We start from the raw sequence: 26065 nt of genomic DNA, 5'->3' as shown, positions 1-26065 counted from the left end.
ATGCATCTGCAGAGTACACATGTGGTACATGTACTTGAAAAGTCTACTTATAGTATAAGTATTTAAAAAATGCACCTATAATATATGCATTTGCAAAATACTTATATGTATACCTGTGAAGTGAACATATGACATGAATTTTTTTCAAAGCAATGTATTTTAAAAAATGCACCTATAGTGTATGAATTTATTGAAAGCATCTATACATGTATTTTAAAAAATGCACCTATGCTTCATCAATTTTTTGGTAGCATCTACAGGGTGTCTTACAATTAGTGTAGGTCCCTGTATGTATTTAAAAAATGCATCTATATGAACGTGGCGATTGCACATATGACGGTATTTCATAATGCACATATATTTAAAGAATACACCTATAGAACATATCTGAAAGATACACGATAAGAAAAAAGATGAAAGATTAGGGTAAATGAAGAATGATGGTAATTGCTTGAATCGATCCACGCGAATAGAACGGTTCTGTTTTGCCGCGAAAGAGAAGAATTACGAGAATGGTGGACGGGCACGACTCGATGGAAACGACGGAGAATAGCGATGGACCCCGTGAGAAGGAATCACGAACGGTGGTGGAGAGCAACGAGGATGCACCGCAACAAACCACCAGCCCGACGACCACCATAAGCACCATAGCCGTGCAGAGCGGTGAAACGCGTCTGGTGATCGCTCTACTTCAAGTAAGGGCATCGTACCTTATACTACACTACTAATTTAATTCTATTCGGCGTAGCTTCTTGTATTGTAGTCTTAGATATTCGATATTCATCATGAAATTATTTACTGGGACTTTTATATTTAATATTAGTGGAATTTAGTTTTAGATTTTATATTTGTGGAATTTATTAGATTTTAGTATTTGTTGAATTTAGTATTAGATTTTAATATTAGTGGAACGAATTTGGGAATAGTTTGTTTCTTTAAGCAGATGCTTCTGATGCCTTGAGAAGCCATGTTGAACTAGGTGTAAATTGTAGTAATTGAGAATTTAAGCTCAGAAAGGAGTGATTTCAATCTTAACAAGTAGGAGTAATTTAATAGTAATTTTATTTTTGACAAACTTATACGATTGTATTAATGTTATATAGACAATTTTGTTACACATTCATGAGGTGTTTGATAAAACCCTTTATGTGCAAAATTATATGAAATTGTATAACACATAGATGATGTGAAGACCCAAATATTGAAAATGCAAATAATTATAAATTTTCCTTCCTTCAACTTACAACTTTCAAGGTGTAATAACACTACAAAGATTACATCTAATTTTGAATGTAAATAATTATAAAACAATTGTACTTATGAATTAAAAATGAATATAACATACACGTGTATATGTTACACCTCGCATTTTTAGGTTATGTGAATCGAGAGTGAATTTACTGATTTTATCTCGATTTCTTAAAATGATAAAATATCAAGAGTTGATTTAATCAATTTTCAAGGATTTAATCGCTGTAGTTAAGTAATCTCGTTAAGAGTTCTTCATATATCTTATCGTGATTAATGTTGCTTTCGAGTGTCCGTACTCGAACCTCCACTTTGCCTAGATCGATATCAATATTCGTGGAAGACTGTTTTTATCATTGTAAGATTTCATAACTATTTTTGTTTTATTATGTATATCATTTTTAAGTGACTTTATGTCATTAAATTATGTCAAATTTCATATATTTCAAAATCGATCACTCTGTACTTATAATTGACCAGCCATTTTATATAAAAAATCTTGCTAAAACATTTATACAATCTTTCTAAAAAATTTTAAGCTTCAAATCGACACATTATAATGAATTTACTAATTCATATTAAGTTTCATAATAATTCAATTTAAAATATTTTTATAACTGAAAGTCAGGAAGTGTCCAGATACAACATTCAATTTCTGACAAAATAGTTTCAGTTTTAATAAAATTTCCAGTTCTAATAGAACTATTTTTAGACCAAAATGTCTATTTACTTTCTCAAAAACACAATTAATGATCATGCGAAATCATCTCATCCTCCATCACTATACATCACAAGAAGTCTACAAATTGAAAGTACCAACTCCACTTCCCCATTTCTCAATCTACCACGAACGTTCACTGTAACCTATCAAAAAATATATTAAACTTGCCATATGTCTTCAATTTTCAATCGCAGTATTTGATACACTGCCAAAGTTCATCTCGTAGCCAGCGAACACCGTGTATATTCGTCAGGTAGTAAAATAGCGTACTCGCGAGTACACGCGCCCATAATCTATGGTGTTAGATATTTCGGGAGCCGTTGGTCGCTCGAGTCCATAGCTATTTCAGAGTCCTCTCGAAAGTGTGAGCGTTTTAGGTATCCGTCCGGCAAAACGAGCTCTCGGAAACTCCACGAAGGATAAATTTAACCGCTGCTACGGTTCCTTCCGTCGGGATCGCACCACCATGAAACCGTCTCGCCTTCGTTACGCCACGAAAATAATTACTGCTCGGATTCCGTACTTGTATGTACACTCAACGGCAAATCTGACTTTCCTGGAGATAGGAGAAGTTTTCAGGGTTTCCTGTGGAGAAGGTTGGGGATTTCACTGGAGAATTTATGGGGAATTTGGGTATTTGGAAGTGTGGGGTTTTGGGAATTTTGGGGATGTGGGGAGTTGGCGATTGGAGAGTTTTGGGGATTTGGGGATTTGGGGATTTGGGAATTGGGAGATTTGGTAATTTGGAGATTTGGAAATTTGAAGATTTGGAAATTTGGAGATTTGAAGATTTGGAGATTTAGGGATATCAAGATTTGGGGATTTGGCAATTTAAAGATTTGGGGATTTAGGGATATCAAGATTTAGGGATTTGGGAATTTGGAGATTTGAGGATTTGGGGATTTAGGGATATCAAGATTTGGGGATCTGGCAGTTTGGAAATTTGGGGATTTAGGGATATCAAGATTTAGGGATTTGGGAATTTGGAGATTTGGGGATTTGGGGATTTAGGGATATCAAGATTTGGGGATCTGGCAATTTGGAAATTTGGGGATTTAGGGATTTGGGAATTTGGAGATTTGGGGATTTAGGGGTATCAAGCTTTGGGATTTGAAAATTTGGAGATTTGGGGATTGGGAGATTTGGTAATTTGGAAATTTGGAGATTGGGAGATTTAGTAATTTGGAAATTTGGAGATTTGGAGATTTGGAGATTTAGGGATTTAGGGATATCAAGATTTGGGGATTTAGGAATTTGGAGATTTGGGAATTTGGAGATTTGGGAATTTGGAGATTTGGGAATTTGGAGATTTGGGAATTTGGGGACTTGGGAATTTGGGGATTTGGGAATTTAGGGACGTCGAAATATTGTATTTGGAGTATTAGGGATTTGGGGATATAGAAATTTAGGAATGTGGAGATTTGGAAATTTGAGAGTTTTGGGAATGTAGAGATTTCAGGATTTGGGAATTTAGGGATGTGGAGATTGGGTGATTTTAGAGTTTTGGAAATATAAAGATTTGGGGATTTGCGAATTTGGAGATTTAGTGATTTGGGGATTTAGGGATGTGAAGGGTTTGCGAGTTTTGAGAAGGTGGAAAAGGGTCTTGGGCACTCGCAGATGTAAAGATTTGGCGATACGGAGGTGTAGAAATGCGGGAACTTGGAAACTTGAGTGTTTTGGTAATGTGGAGACATGAGGATTTAGTTATTCTTGGATTAATAGATTTGTGTGATTCAGAGATGTGAAGATTGCAGGACTTGGTAATTGTAGAATTTGGTGATTATATAATAGGATTTGGTGAATGTAGGATTTGATGATTGTAGTATTTGTTGTTTGTAGAATTTGGTGATTGTAGTGTTTATAGGATTGTAGGATTTGCTATTTTGAGAATTTGTGAATTTTGAGATTTGGAAGTCTGAAACATTGAATGAGTTGGAAATTTGACTTGAAAATTTGAGAATTTGCCAATATGAAGGTTTGAACATTTGCCAATGTAAGAATTTGATACTCGAAGAATTTCAACATTTGGAAATTTAAAGATTCAGAAACAGATTAAAGAATTCAGAGATTTATGTATTTGAAGATTTGGGGATTTGTATATCTATTTAGCGGTTTAGGGATTGCATTTGGATTTGTATATTTGAAATATGAAGATTTGGGAATTTATAAAATTGAATATTTAGAAATGTCACAATTTATAAAATTGAACATTTAGAAGTGACAACTTCTACAATTTGGAAATTTGAAAATATGTCATTTAAAAATGAGAAACAAATGGTGAATTACCATCGTGATTCGTATCACGGATCTACTCTACTATCATCTTCATCCAAAAGAAATGTACACCGCAACCGGGTGTACGTGATTCCGTTGTTCGCGGATACCGTGGATCGAAACGATTCGAGGTTACGCTCCGGTGAAAACGCACTTGTTGCTCGATGATTATGTAACTCTCCTGGGGATTAAGATCTTGTACACGCCACTTCTTCTTCTTCTTGTTCTTCTTCTTCTCCTTCTTCATGTACGCACGTGTAGACGTAGGTACGATGTTTATAAATTATTTATAGGTACAGGTGTTTTCTTTTTGTACGTGGTTGTACCAATGTTGACTCTTGGCATGATTTGTGATATGGTGGAGTTAAAGCTTTTGTGGAAAGAGTGGGAGCGTATGGGTTATTTGCAGATTTTTAACTTTACGAGTTTTCAGGGAACTCGGGTTCTTTAAATTCGCAAATTTGCACAATTATTCAGATTTTAGTATTTGTGTCTGTTCCAGAGTTCTAATTCTTCAAATGTCTATTCATATATTTTTTAATGATACAAAGTGATGAAGGTTGTACATTATTTAAATTTTCTAGGTTTCAAATTCATAAATTTCTTAAATTTTCAAGGTGTCAAATTCATAAATTTTCAGGGTTTCAAATTCATAAATTTTTTAAATTCCACAGCTTCAAAATTCACAAGTTTAATAAATTCTATAATGACAAAATTCTTTAATTTTCTAAATTAAATTTTCATATTGTGAAATTATCAAGTTACCATATTAATAACTTCAATAAATTTCTAAATTTTCGATTTTCCAGCAAATTTTTAGATCCCTAATGTGACGCACCCGGTGCGTCAGTGTTCTCTATAACATTGCAATACCTTCATCTTCACAAATTATACTCTTCACACGATCTTACCGAGCAAATAAGTAAACCGCAATAAGTAAACCGAAAATGCCATCTTTCATATGTGACGCATCTGGTGCGTCATTATGTCGTATAACATTTAGCAAAGCTTCTCCTCATAAAATTTTAATTAAACAAAATTTATTACCTCCTTCTCTTTGCATTATACACATCATGAGATGTTATCGAGAAAATATACAATGATCAACGTGAAAATGCCATTTTTCATGTTTGACGCACTCCATGCGTCAAAGTACGATATAGCAAAGCTTCCCCTCATAAAATTTTAATTAAACAGAATTTATTACTTCTTTCACTTTCCATTTTGCTCGTCATGGGATTTTATAGAGAAAATACACGATAATTAAAGTGACAATGCCAGTTTCCATATATGTATGACGCACATAATGCGTCGATGTGCGATGCAACACAGTAATTCAATAACGATTGCGTCCTCTTCCGCACATTATGCTTGTCACGCGATCTTATCAAGGAAACACGCGATAATTAACCTGAATATGATTTTCATACATGACGCACCTGGTGCGTCCAAATGCAATGTAACAGCAATCGAGCAAAGATTACCTACTTTTCCACGCATTACACTCGTTGCGTGGTAGTTAAAGTGAAAATGTTGATTTTCGTACGTGACGCACCTCGTGCGTCAATGTACGACATAACAGAAATCGAACAAAAGTTACTTGACCAGTTTTCGAATGTGACGCACACGGTGCGTCAGTATACAATGTAACAACGATCGAGCGAAAGTTATTTGGTCGGTTTTCATGTGTGACGCACCTGGTGCGTCAATGCACGACATAACAGAAATCGAGCAAAAGTTACTTGACCAGTTTTCGAATGTGACGCACACGGTGCGTCAGTATACAATGTAACAACGATCAAGCGAAAGTTACTTGGTCGGTTTTCATGTGTGACGCACTGGTGCGTCAATGTACGACATAACAGAAATCGAGCAAAAGTCACTTGATCAGTTTTCGAATGTGACGCACACGGTGCGTCAGTATACAATGTAACAACGACCGAGCGAAAGTTACTTGGTCGGTTTTCATATGTGACGCACCTGGTGCGTCAATGCCCGATGCGACACTATTCAGTAAAAATTGGATCTTCCTTTGCACATTGTGCTATTTGTGCGATATTTTAAGTGAGAATGTCAGTTTTTATATATGACGCACCCGGTGCGTCAACACCTAGCGATGTAACACAGTGATTTATCAAAGATTGCGTCCTTCTTCCAATGTTATGCTTGTCGCGCGATATCTAAAGTAAGGATAACAGTTTTCGTATGTGACGCACCCGGTGCGTCATGACCTAGCAGTGTAACATTGTGATTTACCAAATATTGCGTCCTTCTTCCGACGTTATGCCTATCACGCGATATCTAATGTGAGACTAACAGTTTCCAGATGTGACGCATCTGGTGCGTCATGACCTAGCGGTGTAACAAAGTGATTTATCAAAGATTGCGTACTTCTTCCAGCATTACGCTTATCACGCGATATCTAAAATGAGAATAATAGTTTTCGTATATGACGCACCCGGTGCGCCGATACGCGATGTAACAGCGATTCAGCAAAGATTGCGTCCTCCTCCGCGCATTATGGTCGTCACGCGATCTTATCGAGGAAACGCGCGATAATAGCGATTCAACTGGCTCGTTCCATTACATCACGAAGTTACCGGTTACAGTTACATCACAAACTGTTATCGGTTACAAGTCCCGTGTTTCTACGGACATTCATTTGCATCCTCTGCAAAACGTTTCCACGCGATCGACATAATGATTCATTGTCTCGCGGCGAAGTTCACAGCCAATTAATTAGCGCGCCGGTTAATTTACAAATTGTCGGCTATCTGCGAGATACAATGATTTGTTTGTTTCGGTAAGTGTGGGATTTTATTTTTAGTAGCCTCGTGATGTATAATTAGTTAAAAGCGAAGGATGGTGATTAGAATCGGAATTAATTTCAGATGTAATAATTTTGCGGTAATGAGAGTACGCAGGAAATTGCAAGGATTCCCATATCCTCAGATTTTACAATTCACAGATTCACATATTCTTAATTTCTTAAGTTCATACATCCTCAAAATGATGGATCTTCGATTTGACAAAACTCCAAAATAACTTTCAAGTTAAAAATTCTAGATAAATCTTCAAGTTTATAAATTCATATGTTCGCACATTTTGATGTTAAACAATCCTCAAATTCACAAATCCTCAAATTCACAAATCGTCAAACTCACAAATCCTACAATTCCCAAATCCTCAAATCTTCAAAGCCACAACACTACAAATACCCAAATTCACAAATTCTCGAACCCACAACTTTTCAAATCCTCAAATCCACAAATCTTCCTAACCTTAAATCCCCAAACTTCCAAATAGCAAAATATCCAAAAGCCACCTAGACTCACTATCACATATCTCTGACTCCACTCCTCCAGACTCCAAGTCTGTTACCAGGTGCACCTTACCCAAACATCTCACTTTTACCAATAGTCTCAATCTCCCTAATCACCATGGCAAACATTTAACATATTAACAAAACACTGACAAAAATCCAAATAAATCAAATAATCCACTATCACAAGCAAGCAATAGAGTAGATAGACAGGTAAGCGAACGCACAAAGCTTGGTGTACTCGATCCAAGAGGATCTACCTTCGTATGAATCTGCTGTACAGTCAGAAGCAAATCCGGCTTCCTTAGAGAAGATATCACTTACCATTTCTTAATTCTTAGTTGGTTGTTTGAAATTTGAAGCTTTGGGATAATATGGCAATTTGAAGATTTAAGAGATTTGAGGAAGTGGATTTATGGATGTGGACATTTAAGAATGTGAAGGTTCAAGCAGATAGGAAAGATACAATTCTTTTAAGCAGATAGAAATTTAGGGATGCAGGAATTTCTGGTGTGATAATTTAGGAATATTGTAGAGATTTGGTAGACTGGAAATTTGGAGATATTGGTATTTGGAAACCTTGAAATTTGGTAGAGTGGAAATTTGGAGTTATAGGTATTTGGAAACCTTGAAATTTGGAAACTTGAGATTTGGGGACGTAGGTATTTGGAAACCTTGAAATTTGGAAACTTGGGATTTGGAGACTTGAGATTTGGGGACGTAGGTATTTGGAAACCTTGAAATTTGGGGGCTTGAAATTTGGAAACTTGGGATTTGGAGACTTGAGATTTGGGGATGTGGGTATTTGGAAACTTTGAAATTTGGAAACTTGGGATTTGGAGACTTGAGATTTGGAGACGTAGGTATTTGGAAACCTTGAAATTTGGAGGCTTGAAATTTGGAAACTTGGGATTTGGAGACTTGAGATTTGGGGATGTGGGTATTTGGAAACTTTGAAATTTGGAAACTTGGGATTTGGAGACTTGAGATTTGGGGATGTGGGTATTTGGAAACCTTGAAATTTGGGGGCTTGAAATTTGGAAACTTGGGATTTGGAGACTTGAGATTTGGAGACGTAGGTATTTGGAAACCTTGAAATTTGGAGGCTTGAAATTTGGAAACTTGGGATTTGGAGACTTGAGATTTGGGGATGTGGGTATTTGGAAACTTTGAAATTTGGAAACTTGGGATTTGGAGACTTGAGATTTGGGGATGTGGGTATTTGGAAACCTTGAAATTTGGGTGCTTGAAATTTGGAAACTTGGAATTTGAAGACTTGAGATTTGGAGACGTAGGTATTTGGAAACTTTGAAATTTGGAAACTTGGAATTTGAAAACTTGAGATTTGGGGACGTAGATATTTGGAAACCTTGAAGTTTGGGGGCTTAAAATTTGGAAACCTGGGATTTGGAGACTTGAGATTTGGTGATGTAGGTATTTGGAAACCTTGAAATTTGGAAACCTGGGATTTGGAGACTTGAGATTTGGAGACGTAGGTATTTGGAAACCTTGAAATTTGGAAACCTGGGATTTAGAAATTCTGGGACTTGCTAATTCGGAGATTGAGAGATTCAAAGACACAAATCTAGACATCTAGGATGATGAGATCACAGGTTTTTGAACATATCATAATTTTGGTTCTCCAGTACGACAATCTAATGATAGCGGAATCCCTATAGGAAAATGTCCAAGTAACTTGGAATTCAAACATCGAGAAATGTCAAAGAGTGGTTTAGGCACTTATTGTTAGAAGTTTGAAGACCTAAAAATTTGAAACTTCACGTGCTTAAAAATTCAAAAGCTTGAAACCTCAAAAGTTCAAAAAATTAGTCCAAACTTTCAGAAATAAAGTAATAAGAAATTGTCAAGTATACATATTTATATCGATCGAAAGGAATCCCAAGTTGCACCCGAGTGTACCTCGCGTAATCTAACAAACCGGTATTATACGAGACGGCGGGCGTGATCGTTCCTCCGCGCCTCTGCCTATATCGTACCTACGACCTTACGACACTAACTGCTGCCTCCTAAGGGACCAAAGAAAAAGACGAAGGGAAATAAGGTGGACGGCCCAAAGACGGGACCCCATGGTACCTCGTGGTGGTACAGTCATCTTCAAGTACCGCCTTCGATCCTGTCCCAAGATATCTATAAAACCCTTCCCACTTCGTGTTGCTACGAGACTCTCGTTTAGTTATCTCTTTTCAATGTTAATACCATTCTTCTAATACCGACGCCCACTTATGTACGTGCATAGGTTAGGTTGTTTGCCTCCACGGTTTATGGGATGGATAAGCGTAATTTGATTACGTTTTATGGCCTTTGGAAACGATATATTATGCTTGGGTAGGTTTTAAGTAACCTTTGATAACGTTTGAATGTACCATTTTATGTTGATGGGTTATTTTTATTTTTTTTGGTTGTTATTCGATTAGTTGATCTTGTATCGTGGTATTTATCTTGTATCGTGATATTCATCTTGAACCTTGTTATTAATCTTGATCAGATATTCAGAAATGGGTAGGGAAGTTCGAATTCAGTGATGGGTATTTTGAGGAAAAATTATTTTGATTGAAAAGACATGTTGGTTCATTATTAAATAGGGTGTTATTTGATTTTTGAATTTTTGAAGCGGCACTTGTTTAGTGTGCAATTAAAAGATTTTTAAATTGGGATACTTGTTATCTAGTATCTAGTATCTAGTATCTAGTATCTAGTAGCAAGTAGCAAATAACAAGTACTAGATACCAAGTAGCAAGTACCAACTATCAAGTACCAAGTACTAATCATTAAGTACCAAGTATCACGTACCAAGTATCACGTACCAAGTACCAAGTATTAAATACCAAGTACCAAGTATCAAGTACCAAGTATCAAGTGTGGAATACCAAGTATTAAGTACCAAGTACCAAGTGTGGGATACCAAGTATTAAGTACTAACTACCAAGTGTGGAGTACCAAGTACCAAGTATCAAGTACCAAGTACCAAGTGTGGAATACCAAGTATTAAGTACTAAGTACCAAATGTGGAGTACCAAGTACCAAGTATCAAGTACCAAGTACCAAGTACCATGTACCAAATACCAAGTACCAAGTACCAAATACCAAGTGTGGAATACCAAGTATTAAGTACTAAGTACCAAATGTGGAGTATCAAGTACCAAGTACCAAGTACAAAGTACCAAGTGTGGAATACCAAGTATTAAGTACTAAGTACCAAATGTGGAGTACCAAGTACCAAGTATCAAGTACCAAGTACCAAGTACCAAGTACCAAATACCAAGTACCAAGTACCAAGTACCAAGTACCAAGTACCAAGTACCAAGTGTGGAATACCAAGTATTAAGTACTAAGTACCAAATGTGGAGTATCAAGTACCAAGTATCAAGTATCAAGTACCAAGTACCAAATACCAAATACCAAATACCAAATACCAAATACCAAGTACCAAGTACCAAGTACCAAATACCAAGTACCAAGTTCCAAGTACCAAGTACCTAGTATTTAGTATCTAGTATCTAGTATTTAGTATATAATATCTCAATGAGTAAATGATCATTTCTGTAACAACCTCACCATATACCTAAACTCTGTAATCCAAAGCTTCAGAGACCCTAAATTCAACCTTGACCCCAGACGTTTTACGAGTAAAATTAAGCAAACATTTCCACGTGTCGATGACAATGAAAATAAATTCCATGCTAACCAAAGTGAAAGTGAGGTGTGTAAGTCGAATTGCACGCGGTCTCGCAAAGTTACGCGTGTCTCCCCAGAGGACGATGAAACAACCGGTACTGGGTGCACGGCCATATACGGGGATGCTGAAATTGGGACGAGCTTGATTCGAGCCTTCATACCTTTCATCTTCTCGAATGGAATTTTCATCTTCATCACTGTTTCATTTTCATCATCTGAAAATTTCTGTTCTCCCATCCTGTTCCAAGTTTTCCCTGTCATGTTCCAAGTTCTCCCCATCATGTGATTGCTTTGAATACCGCAAGACAATGGCCGAGGAAGTTTTAAATAGTCAACTGGCACACATTTTTATTTCTAAATGTGGACCGTCAAAGGGTTAAGCGTTTCCCAGCGGGTTCACCGTAGAATTTTTTCAGCCGGTTTTTCGAACGCAGTTATATTAAAACTCGTTTCGAGATAGTATCTGCGCAGGATATCTCGATCGTGCGGCTCGTCGTGTCCGCTGGTATGCCAACGCCTTTAAGAGAAATTGCCGTGGTTTGTTGAAGAGTTGGCTCGTGCTAGGAGACTGTCGTTGAAATCTCTTCTTGTACTGCGGATGATACCAGTAGAACGCGGGCTTGATTGAAATTGAACTATTTGGGACAATCTCGTTGCTAGCTCACATCGATGTGGCTGAAAATAAAAATTAGTACCGTAAGCGTTGAAATGTTTGTCACATATCTTTCTACATATGACATGTATTCTTGTGCAGTCATCTTGTATGTAGAATTTTGCTATTGTAAAAGTAAATGGATAAGATGAGGGTGAATATTGAAGGATGAAGAAGATTATGGTTTATCATATGTATATGTGTTCAATTTTAAATGTACATGTGTGAGTACATTTTTAATTGTACATGTGTGTGTCTAATTATAATTGTACATATGTGTGTTCAATTATAATTGTACATATGTGTGTCTAGTTATAATTGTACATACGTGTGTGTAATTATAATTGTACATATGTGTGTTCAATTATAATTGTACATATGTGTGTTCAATTATAATTGTACATACGTGTGTCTAATTATAATTTTACATATATGTGTCTAGTTATATTTTTACATATGTGTGTCTAATTGTAATTGTACATATGTATATCGAATCACAATTGTGCATACATGTATCTAATTGTACAGACATGTGTCCAATTTTACATATATGTCTAATCATAATTATTAATATATGTCTAGTTACAATTACCAATATAGAAGAAGATAGTATCTCAATAATGAACATAATATATAACACAAATGCTAAAAAAATATTGAAAGTACTTTTTAATAATAATAATAAAATTGATATTATTTGATGTTTCATAACCTTGTAGGCTGACTTGAAATTTAAAAAAAAAATATATATTTGTTCATAATTATATTTAATTTAAAAATACAGAGTCCTTTTTTCTTCTAAATATAAAAAGAAATTGTCTAACAGCAATTAAGTAAAATGAATTTGAAGAGAATCAGTAACATACAAGAGATAAAGATTGCACATATGTGACCAAAGAACAAAGCACATATGTGTTCAACAAAGAGAAGTGAAACATATGTTCGAGAAGAGGTTAGGTTTATATTTTTGTCCGAGGTTCCCTTTTGATTATTCGTAAATGTTGACAGCCGAGGGAAAAGAAGAAGATTACAGGGAAAAAATGAATATTGTTAGTGACGAATGGCAGTGGAACAGACAAGATCGGGTCCAGACGAAAGTTTGGAAGTCTGCCAAAGATGAAAATGGAAGCATATCTCGTGTTTCTGTGGCCCAACTACCGGGTCGACGAACCCAGCCACCGATCTCTCTAGTTTCTACGCTCCCTTTCTCTCTTTCTACGTTTCTCCTTCTTCCAAAAGGGGTTAACCCTCTCTTCTCGTTCCCTTCTTGATTTTGCTCGAGTTTAGATTTAGAAACATCCCCGGACGATTCGGAAATCCGTCGATGCGAGTGTTCCGAGCGTCTCTCGAATCTATTCTACAATTCATTGTGGTCGGTCTTTTATAATTTAGTGGAATTATATTTTATGAAATTTTAATATTTTATTATACTGTTTGACTCTGCTGTTTGATCCTAGTTTTCAGTTTAAATCTACTTTTCGGTTCTGTTGTTTCGATTTTAATTTTATGCATTCGGGGGTAATTTTACTGCTCGCACAAAATTCAAGTAGCAACTTTTGAAATTTATTAGTTAAAAAGTTAGATGAATTCTTTTGAGGTTAATAATTTTTTTACTAACAATTTCTTCTATTTGTTACACTGTGTTTATACATCACACGTGTCACATTATAGAATCAGTTAAAAAATGTTTACTTCAAATGGTTGCGTTAAACAAAATGGCGACTGAGTCACCTCTCGGACGCAAGAGGTTAATCTTCAATTCTCCTGTTCAATTATAATGATTAATTCCACTATTCAATTTTGCTGTTTTAATTTTAATATTTAATTCTACTGGTTAATTCTACTGTTTGATTCTATTGTTCAAGTCTACTATTTGGTTCTACATTTCTTGACCCTACTGTCTGATTATACGTGTGATTATTTGAGCCTACTATTTGATTTAACCTTTTGATTCTATTGTTTGATCCTACTGTTTGATGATACTCTTTGATTCTACTGTTTGATTTTACCTTTCGATTCTATTGTTCGATCCTATTATTTGATGATACTCTTTGATTCTACTGTTAGATTTTACCTTTTGATTCTATTGCTTGATCCTACTGTTTGATGATACTCCTTGATTTTGCCTTTTCTTTTCTATTGTTCGATCCTGCTCTTTGATCCTAGTCTTTGCTTCTACTGTTTGAATCTACTGTTGGATCCTAGTAATTGATCCTGCTGTTTGATCCTACTGTTTGATGATACTCTTTGATTCTACTGTTTCATTTTGCTTTTTCTATCCTGTTTGATCCTAATATTTGATTCTACTGTTTCAATCTATTGTTTGATCCTAATATTTGATTCTACTGTTTCAATCTATTGTTTGATCCTAATATTTGATTCTACTGTTTCAATCTATTGTTTGATCCTAGTAATTGATCCTGCTGTTTGATTCTAATAATTGAGTCTGCTGTTTGATTATATTGTTTGATGCTACTATTTGATACTACTTGATTATACAGTTTGATTATTCTGTTTCATTATACAGTCTGATTATTTTGTTTCATTATACAGTTTGATCATTCTGTTTCATTATACAGTCTGATTATTTTGTTTCATTATACAGTTTGATCATTCTGTTTCATTATACAGTCTGATTATTTTGTTTCATTATACAGTTTGATCATTCTGTTTCATTATACAGTCTGATTATTCTGTTTCATTACGAACTTCAATTCTACTACTTGCCCCTACTTTTTCATTTTATTATTTTCATCAAGTGCAAACTCAAACTGGATTCATTAAACAAGTTCAATAAAATTTAATATACTCCACACGTGTCCATTCAAACTTTATTAAAGGTCTACAATGAACATCTGTTAAAACAAAGCTGTCTTTCATCACGACAAAGGTCTTGGCCTTCGCTCAAACCTTCCTATTTCAAATTCTAACTCCGAAGCACAAATATAATAAAAAAATATCTACGTGGGTGGTTAGAATTCTTCTAAAACGTAAAACGTAGGATTTCAGAATGACACTATTCGTTATATACACGCGCACACGCAAAGATGTGATGTCACCACCGAACAAGTACCAATGTCGTTTCAGCGTAATCAAATTTCACTGCTAGACACGATTCATGTAGATTTACCTCCATTATGTCGTTATTCAATTTCGTGCAATCGCATCTTCAATCTCGGGTCTTTTGGCGCCACGTTTTATCGTTTATTAATTTTATTCTAATTTCAATCGAAGTCAACGTTTAATTTTAGAAAATGATCTTCCAAATTAAAATAACTGGAAGCATGAATCAAAGTCGTTGAATAACTGTGATTCAGTCAGTGTTTAAAAAGGTGAATTTGCAAGGAAAAACAAATGATTAATTATAATTATTACTCTTGCAAAATTCTTTCATCTTAGGATTTTTAGGTAGATTGTTACATTTTTTTTAAAGCTTACTCATTACTAATAAACTTGCTATAAAATTAAGAAGACCATTGTCCTCTTCTTTTGTTAAGAATAATATTTAAACTGTCTATTAATGTTAAAGTATAATTTAAAAATTTTTGTAAAGTTTACTTATTACCAACAAGTTTGAAATAAAATTATGAAGACCATAAATTGTCCTTTTGTTTGTTAAAACCAATATTTAAACTGTGTTTTAATGTTGAAGTGTAATTTAAATTAATGTTAAGTATAATTTACTTTTTGTAGGTAAATTGTTAATTTCTTTTTAAAGTTTATAAATTACGAATAAGCTTGCTATAAAATTAAGAAGACCATCGTCTTCTTTTGTTAAGAATAATATTTAAACTGTCTATTAATGTTAAAGTATAATTTAAAAATTTTTTCTAAAGTTTACTTGTTACTAACACGCTTGAAATAAAATTATGAAGACCATAAATTGTCCTCTTCTTTGTTAAAACCAATATTTAAACTGTGTTTTAATGTTGAAGTGTAATTTAAATTAATGTTAAGTATAATTTACTTTTTGTAGGTAAATTGTTAATTTCTTTTTAAAGTTTACAAATTACTAATAAGTTTGCTATAAAAGAAGACGATGGTCTTAAAATAATGTTTAAACTATCTACTAATAAATAAAATTTTAAAATGCGTTCTCAAGTATCTGAATTTATTCCATCAACCTCACATTGTACATAAAAACGCACATAAATAATAACAAATGTACAACGTAACATGAAACGCATAAACATTCGCAACAACAACGAACAAAAAGTGACAGAAATAAACGATATGTTAGTAGTATTTTTACCGGAGGTCCCTCGGAAACACGCGTGTCCATTTTTCGCCGTCTATTTTTACTACGCCGTTCGTCACAATATCGCGGGAACCATTTTGTCTTCTTTTTGCATTCGATCGGTGTTACGCGTCGGAGCAATAAAATGTCGGCGGTGATTCGAACCGGTTGTCAATGTGCTGTCATCGGATCGAAACTATCTCAATCGCGGTGAACCACGCTGGACACGTTGCGAGAAAGTATGGCAATTGTCGTCCGTTTTGTTCGAGCCATTTGATTGGAAATCATTGACATTCGAGTGTCTGGTCTATGGTTATACTGTGTCATGTTCCTTGCCAAATGACTATGATTAATCTAATGAGGCGTAGCGTCGGGTTGTGTTAGGAAGCTGATCGACGTAGTAGAGACATTTTTAGTTTGGGTAGAAATATGAGTTATTAGTATATTGAATGTCGGAGTTGTTGTCGGATTATTGTGGAAGTCTGGATAATTATTGGCTGTTTCAATTTTGCGAGTTGTATTATGGGGCGATTATGATGATAATTATTTTGTAGTACGAATGTTTGTGATAGTTATTATCGGGGAAATAATTGAATTTTGCAAGTTAGGTTAGGTTGTAGTAGGGATTTTTATGGCAGTAATTATTACTGATACAATGACTCAAACTTGTTATTTAAATTAGCTTAGAGTACGATTCTTTGTGGTAATAATTAGTACTGATGACATAATTGAATTTTGCAATATAGGTTAGGTTGTAGCCGGGATTTTTATGATGGTAATTGCGACTGATACAATTACTCCATTTTGTAATTTAAATTAGCTTAGAGTACGATTCTTTGTGGTAATAATTAGTACTGATGACATAATTGAATTTTGCAATATAGGTTAGGTTGTAGCAGGGATTTTTATGATGGTAATTACGACGGATACAATTACTCCATTTTGTAATTTAAATTAGGTTAGAATACGACTCTTTGTGATAATAATTATTACTGATGAAATAATTGAATTTTACAATTTAGGTTATGTTGTAGTAGGGATTTTTATTATGGTAATTACTACTAATACAATTACACCATTTAAATTATGCTAGAATACGACTCTTTGTAATAATATTAATTACTGATATAATTACTCAATTTTGGAATTGAAATTAGCTTATAGTATGACTCTTTGTGATAATAATTATTACTGACAAGATGATTCAATTTTGCAATTTAGGTTATGTTGTAGTAGGGATTTTTATGATGGTAATTACTACTGATACAATTACTCCATTTTGTAATTTAAATTATGTTAGAATACGATTCTTTGTAATAATATTAATTACTGATATAATTACTCAATTTTGGAATTGAAATTAGCTCATAGTATGACTCTTTGTGATAATAATTATTACTGACAAGATGATTCAATTTTGCAATTTAGGTTATGTTACAACACCGTTCTTCATAACAATTATTACTGATACAATGAATCAAGTTTACAAATTAAGTTATCTCCATAATATGATTCTTTATAAATAATTATTAATGATTCATTGCAAAATTGAACCATTTGAATTTACAAATTTAAATGTATACTAAAGTTTGTAAATTAAGTTGCATTATATTAAAACCTCTTATAATAATTATAAATAATATACTACACCACCCTGCAATTAAATATTACATTATACCAAAATTTTTTTATAGATATGTTTAATAAAGATGTTTAACAAGGACATGATGTAATTTCTTCAATTTAAATTTTCGATATTTTAGACTAGAGTAATATTAACGTTATTAAACATTATTCGTATTGTTTGTATGTCTTTGTGATTCTAATGCAAGTTTAATGACGTTTAAATTTATTCTTCCAATTACATTATTAAATTTATAACCTTGCACATGAACGAAATAAATAAATACATAAAATTGCTTTATAACGCGGATCGAAAGTGGAGATAGTAATTGATATTATCTAACTTTCTCTTCCTTATAACATACTTAAATTTTCTTGTTTGATTAAAGATAGTTTAATAGATTCTTATAAGGAACTCATATTATCATATTCAAGAAGGAAGATCTTGAATGACATATTATTCTCGCAACTTAAAATAGCAAATTTAAACTTTATATTAAGATGTCGATGTTTAATGTCCTTGGTAAAACGCATTATGGTGTGTCGTGCCAAGCATAACTGTTCCTGTCAACGTGTTAATGGCTCTCTAAACGTTTTGTAATTCTTAATCTCAATATTTGCAAGATTTTGTATGTAAAAAAAAAATAAATTATTGTACTCAAACTTTGCATCACATTTTCTTTGATTTTTATTGAGAATAGATAAGTTTCACAAGTGAAAGAGTAGAAAATTGTCAGTTGCCTATTTAACAAATTATTAGATCATCTAATGCAATTTTTGTTGAGAACAGAAATATTTAACGATTAAATCTAAATGAAAACTACTAAGGTAGTAGTAGAAGATTTTTATTATAAATTTACTGTACTATGAATATTAACAAATTTTTCACTACTGTGGTTACTGTCTATAAAAAAATGGTGGACAAAATAAATTTAAACACTTCATAATATCAGTAGATATACAAATAGTAAAAAGAACTAATAAAGTGAAGCTGTAACTCATAATAAAATCCCAATACAAATAAACTCTACGTGTCATACAAAATAAAATTTAAAAATTACAAGTCCTTAAAACTATATCCTTCACATAACCATTTCTCACATCCTTCGTTACTTTAATTTTGAACAAAAATCCAAAGCAAGTAATTCGCAACTCAAGGGCAATAAACCAGATCATAATATTAATAGCAACACCTAGAAGCTATAAAGATAATATTTAAAACGGAGTAACAGTTCTGAACAGTCTACTTGGGCTACATCGTCAAACATTTTCCCGAGGTAGAAAACATAACGCGACATCAGTTCCATAAATAAATTCATTTGCATAGAAACAGATATACGCTGAAGAGGAACGGACATTACGGTTTCATAAACCAGAAACGAAACGGAAGATCTTTTCATTACAAAAATGCTATTCACTTCATTATACTCGTTCGTCTCTCATTGATCGGAGGAATTTGGGAATTGGGGACTATTTTGGGGACTTCCCCAATTCCACATTCCCACAATTCTACAATTTCACAATTCCACAATTCCACAATTCCACAATTCCACAATTCCACAATTCCACAATTCCACAATTCCACGATTCCACGATTCCACGATTCCACGATTCCACGATTCCACAATTCCACAATTCCACAATTCCACAATTCCACAATTCCACGATTCCACGATTCCACAATTCCACGATTCCACGATTCTACATTTCTACGATTCCACATTTCCACGATTCCACAATTTTACAATTCCCCCATTCACCCATTCCCCAATTCCCCAATTCTTGCATTTCCCAATTCCCCAATTCCCAAATCCACAATTCCACAAATTCACAATTTCACAACTCGACAATCCCACAATTCCACAATTCCACGATTCTACATTTCCACGATTCCACAATTCCTCCATTCATCCATTCCCCAATTCCCCAATTCTTGCATGTCCCAGTTCCCCAATTCCCAAATCCGCAATTCCACAAATTCACAATTCCACAATTCCACAACTCCACAACTCGACAACTCGACAAATCGACAAATCGACAACTCGACAATTCCACAATTCCACAAATCCACAATTCCACAATTCGAGAATTCCACAATTTGACAATTCCACAATTTCCCAATCTATACTGGTTTTCAGTAGAATTAATTATGGGAATCGTCGGTGGTTATCTGTTTATTAGCTCATTAATTTGTTTCGAACAGCAATTATTTTCACCGGTCAGAAATATACGAGCTAGCTTTCGGATTGGGTTGGAGAAAAAGAAACTGGGTCGATGGTATTTTGGATTGTTTGATAAACAAACATAGGCGAAATAGTTGTTCAATGCTGGTTTGTTCTCTATTCAATTTGAAAGCTATTTAAAATGGATCCAGAACAATAGGGAGCTTTCAGTGTTTGATGTTTGAGACAATGTATAGAACCTGTGAATTTGTGAATTTGTAAATTTCTGCCTGTCGGTTTGAACATTTTAAGTAAATTAAAGATTTATAAACTCTCGGATTCAGGAAATTGAGAGTTTGCGTATTTGAAGTGCTGAATAATTGAGAAGGTGGAAAAATGGAGTAATGAATGACTGAAGAATTGAAAATTGGAGTGGTGGACGAGTCAACAATGTAACAAGTTGGCAACTCGAAAAATTGAAATTTGTAGAATTAGAAATATGACAAGTGCATAAATTAACAAGTTGAGAAAGTGACTCGGTGACGAGTAGAAAATTTGAAGAATTGAAAACTCAGAGAATTGAAAAATTGACAAATGGAAGAATTGAAAATTTGAAGAATTGAAGAATTGAAGAATTGAAGAATTGATGAATTGATGAATTGATGAATTGATGAATTGAAGAATTGATGAATTGATGAATTGATGAATTGATGAATTGAAGAATTGAAGAATTGAAGAATTGAAGAATCGAAAAATTGAGGAATTAACAAGTTGGAAATTTGAAGAAATGACAATTTGGCAATTTGACAATTTGAAGAATTGTCAATCGTCAATTCCACAATTATACTGTTTCGCAATTCTACAATTTCACAATTTCATTGTTTCGCAATTCCACAATTCCACTATTGCGCAATTCCAGAATTCGCCAATTCCACAATTCCATAATTTGACGATTGCACGATTGCACAATTGTCTAATTCCCCAATTTCCCAATTTCCCAATTCTTCAATTCCCCAATTCCCCAATTCCTCAATCCCCCAATTTCCTAATACTCCAATTCCTCAATTCCCCACTTCCTCAATTCCTTCATTTCTCCATTCCCCAATTCTCCAATTTCCCAATTTCCCAATTCTCCAAATTTCCCAATTGCCCAATTTCCCAATTCCCCAATTCCACAATTCCACAATTCCACAATAGTACAATTCCACAATTCCATAATTCCACAGTTCCCCAATTCTCCAACTTGATAATTCAACAATCCAACACTTAGATAAATTGAGAAATCAATAATTTATCAAGATGAATATTAAATAACTTGAAACTTTATAAAACCAAAAAATTTGCATAATATATCCATCATATTATCTAATCATGTTGCAAGCAAGTAAATCGCGAATCAAGGAAGTGCCCAGAACGAATGCAATATTTACGACACAAACAGATCATAAAAGGAAAGTTTGCTGGAATTAGGTCAGCCTAGTACAGACGAATAAAATTCTCGTTCCCATTTTGCGACTTGATCCAACAGCTAGTCCGTTTTCAGATCGTCTCGTACGATTCCTAAAATGGAAATCGACGACTAGTTTAGCATTACTGGTCTCGATGGTGTATGACCGTTGCCTTTTACGTTTTTTTTTTAAACGGCGGCAAATTGCTAGCAAATATTATTGGATGAACGAGACATACGTGCTTCTTATCGTTGAAAAGATAATTAACGTGCATATATTTTTCTCTGTTTGTTCCTGATTTAGAGCGGGGAATGGCTGAGACTGAAGGTTCTGGAGGTTCAACCAGAATTAACGAAGCTCGGGGCTTCTGTGGAGGAAGCTACCGAGTTGTCGACTGCACACGACGAAGTTTTACTTCGATTGCAGGTACATGCTTTAATTATTTATTTAACTCTAGTTTTGGGTAGCAGGATAATTTAGCTAGTTAGTATATTCTTGACATTTCTATTTTGATATTTCTTCATTTCTTCACTCTTTTATTTTTACATTTTTGTACTTTTTCATTTCTTCATTTTTTCCTTTTTTCTTTCTACTTTTTTGTATTTTTTCTTTTCTTCATTTTTTCAGTCTTTTATTTCTACATTTTTGGATTTCTATATTTGGGTATTGCTACATTTGCATATTTCTACATTTTTGGATTTCTATATTTGGGTATTGGTACATTTCTATATTTCTACATTTTTAGATTTCTATATTTGGATTTTGCTGCATTTCTGTATTTCTACATTTTTGGATTTCTATATTTGGGTATTGGGGGATTATTATGTTTCTACATTTTTGGATTTCTATATTTGGGTATTGGTGCATTATTATGTTTCTACATTTTTAGATTTCTATATTTGGGTATTGGTGCATTATTATATTTCTACATTTTTGGATTTCTATATTTGGGTATTGCTACATTTCCATCTTTCTACAGTTTTGGATTTCTATATTTGGGTATTGCTACATTTCCATATTTCTACATTTTTGGATTTCTATATTTGGGTATTGCTACATTTCCATATTTCTACATTTTTGGATTTCTATATTTGGGTATTGGTGCATTATTATATTTCTACATTTTTAGATTTCTATATTTGGATTTTGCTGCATTTCTTCATTTCTACATTTTTAGATTTCTATATTTGGGTATTGCCGCATTTCTATATTCCCATATTGTTAGTTTCAATATTTCTTCACTTTTTTCACTTTTCCATGTGGACACTTCTACATTCCTACATTTATGCATTTCTATATTTCTTCACTTTGTCATTTGTATTTTACTTCTGTTTCTGCACTTCTACAATTTCTTTGTTACTACATCTTTACACTTCCACAGTTCTACAGTTCTACATTTCTACATATCTTCAATTCTTCATCCATATACTTCATCTATAATAAGCTTCTATATTTTTATATCTCTACCATTTTGTATGTCTACATTTCTACATTTTATATTTCCTCATTTCTACACCTCCGCATTTTTGTATTCTTGCATTTCTACATCCTTACCTTCCTTTTCTTTCTAAAATTGAAAAATATTTTATGTATTTTATAAAACACTTCGACAACAATGTCATTGTATCAATTTTTTTATACCTTCGTTGTCATTTCATCAAATTTCAAGTTCATCAAAGAAATTTTGTTAAATTTGTCTCATGAAATCCAATCAAAAATAAATTATTCAAACATGTATGATTCATCTTCAAATGACCCAACAAAAAATTTGTTAACTTTTTACCCAAACTGTTAATAAAAAAAAATGAATTTGTGATTAAAAGAGCAAACAGAGCCCGGTGGAAGAATTACTCCGACAGGCTGATCAGTTGATTTCGAACCAAAGGCCAAGAGCGGAAGTCTACGCCGCGATGGCGGAAACGTTGGGCCAAGCATGGAGGGACGTGAACGAGCTTTTGGAGCGACGAAAACAAATTCTCGACTGTAACGTGTTGTTTCAATGGTTCGTACGATCATCAGACCGCGAACGAGATGAATTGTCGTGTTGTTTCAGCGGTTCGTAAAGGCATCAGACCGGAATGAATCGTGTCGTTAAAATAGTCTACAAACTAACGTACAAATGAATTGCTTTTGTGTTCAATTTAATAGTTAAATGGTTAAAATAGTCAAAATTAAATAGATAAAATTAAATAGTTAAAATATTTATGAAATTTCGACTTAACATTAATAAGTTTTAATTAATGTTAAGAATTAATACATTAATACTTAACATTAATTAAAACTTATTAATATTAAGTATTAAGTATTAATGTTAAGTATTAATGTATTAATTCTTAACATTAATGATATATTAATAAGATAAGATGTATTAGTATATTAATACTTAACATTAATTCATTAATATTTAATATTAATTTGTTAATACATTAATGAGTAAAGTTTGCAAACTGTAACTGGTTGAGTCCACACACTGTGGGCGTCCATTTTGATTCTCGAGTCGGCCATTTTGTCAAAGGCGCCCGAGTACAACAGAATATTTCAAGGGTCCCAATTCTTAATTTTCTCTAAGAACATCTTTTCATAAGAATAATGAACTAATTGGATAAGAATGTTGGACTAATAATGAAAGTAAAGTAAATGAATGAATATACATCCTTCACCCATATTCTTCAAATTTAACTCACACCCTCAATTCATATCTTTAAAAGTTAACTGACATCCTCAGCTCGTATCCTTCACCCATATCCTTGAAATTTAACTCACATCCTCAACTCATATCTTTAAAATTTAACTGACATCCTCAGCTCGTATCCTTCACCTATATCCTTGAAATTTAACTCACATCCTCAACTCATATCTTTAAAATTTAACTGACATCCTCAGCTCATATCCTTCACCCATATTCTTCAAATTTAACTCACATCCTCAATTCATATCTTTAACATTTAACTGACATCCTCAGCTCATATTCTTAACACATATCCTTGAAATTTAACTCACATCCTCAATTCATATCTTTAACATTTAACTGACATCCTCAGCTCATATCCTTCACCCATATCCTTGAAATTTACCTCACATCCTCAACTCATATTTTTAAAATTTAACTGACATCCTCAGCTCGTATCCTTCACCCATATCCTTGAAATTTAACTCACATCCTCAACTTATATCTTTAAAGTTTACCTGACATCCTCAGCTCATATCTTTCACCCATATTCTACAAATTTAACTCACATCCTTAACTCATATCCTCAACTCACATCTCTTAAACATAATTCCCAACTTCTTCTCGCAATCATACTAAAACAAGTTACCCATATTAAATATCAAATTAAATAAATTCCTGTATAATCCACCTCACATTTATTTAATTAGCCGAGCAGAGGAGTGTCGAGAAAGCATGAGAGCCCTCGAAATGGCCTGCAACGACACCCTACTCCCAATCGAAATCGAGGCGGTGAAAAACTTTCTGTCAAAGATCCACGATCTTCGGAAGAACATGCTAGAGGCGTTAATGGGCGCTTTGCAAGAAGGAAAGAATTTATTGGACAGGTTGAAGGAGATCGCGAACGAAGGCACTTTGGATTCCAGACCCGACAGGATTAAGCTCGAAGCTGATCACGGTGAGCGGCAGTAATTAATGATTTCCTTTGAAAAACGCTCGATTATATCCAATGTCACTGTTTTCTTTCCACGTTGCTTTACCTTTCCTTTTTATCGATGACATAATTGATGTGTTCCTTTCGCTCCGGTTTGGTATGCGATTACGAGTACGGGGATAAGAGCAAGTAATTGAATAACGTTTGTTACTTCAGTTGCGACGGGTTATTCTTGTTATATCTTTGACTTTTTGGTATTTTTGGTGTTCGTTGGAGGAATTTATAGATTTCGTGATTTTTAGCAATTTAGTTAATGGGTGATCTGTTTTCTTCTTTTTTCTATTTTTTTTAGGGGCGAGGGGGTGTATGAGATTTTAGATGGAGGCGGTAATTGGGAGTTAAATGTGAAAATATTGTGTTTACAAATTTTTTGAGTATAGACATTTTTTAATTTCAATTTTTGAGAGAATGCAATTTTGAGGAATTATAGGTTTGAAAATTTTACACCATTAATTATGAAATACACAGGGTTTCTCGTGACTTGTGTTACTCTCTAAAAAAAGGGATGATAAAAAATTGTGTATGCAATATTTTATATACTCATATTTTAACATATGTGATTTCTCATATATGAAGGCCTATCTAATAAAATACAGGATTAGATCTCATACAAAATTGTTTACTGAAAATAATCCATATATAATAATCGTAATATAACAATGTATAATAACTGTTCATTGAAAGTAATCCAAAATATATAAACTTGTAAATTTCTGAACATCAACTAAATTTAAAAAAAGCAGGATTGAAACAATATTTTAAAGAATTGTATATGCAATATTTAATATACTTATATTTTAACATATGTGATTTTTCATATATGTAATGTAATAAAAGGCTAATATAATAAAATACAGGATTAGATGTCGTACAAAATTGTTTACTGAAAATGATCCATATGTAATAATTGTAATATAACACTGTATAATAACTGTTCATTGAAAGTAATCCAAAATATATAAACTTGTAAATTTCTGAACATCAACTAAATTTAAAAAAAGCAGCATTGCAATAATA

The 26065-nt window shown here is 33.5% G+C and overlaps 1 protein-coding gene across 13 annotated transcripts in view; it reads left to right on the top strand.

Moving 5' to 3' along the window:
- The window catches only part of LOC105662897 (uncharacterized), a 102483-nt gene that overhangs the window by 30145 nt on the left and 46273 nt on the right, over window positions 1-26065 (top strand). For all 13 annotated transcript variants that reach the window (XR_013037485.1, XR_013037484.1, XM_076529459.1 and 10 more), the window contains 3 exons: window positions 21690-21812; window positions 23210-23388; window positions 24765-25012. Coding sequence is in view for 11 of the 13 variants with exons in the window: in XM_076529459.1 (XP_076385574.1) it covers window positions 21690-21812; window positions 23210-23388; window positions 24765-25012 (550 nt within the window). In the remaining 2 variants the exon portion in view is untranslated. The remainder of the gene's footprint in view (window positions 1-21689; window positions 21813-23209; window positions 23389-24764; window positions 25013-26065) is intronic.

Source organism: Megachile rotundata, chromosome 3 (assembly GCF_050947335.1).
Source record: "Megachile rotundata isolate GNS110a chromosome 3, iyMegRotu1, whole genome shotgun sequence".
NCBI classification, from domain to species: Eukaryota; Metazoa; Arthropoda; class Insecta; order Hymenoptera; family Megachilidae; genus Megachile; species Megachile rotundata.
This window is presented reverse-complemented; position numbering and strand designations above follow the sequence as displayed.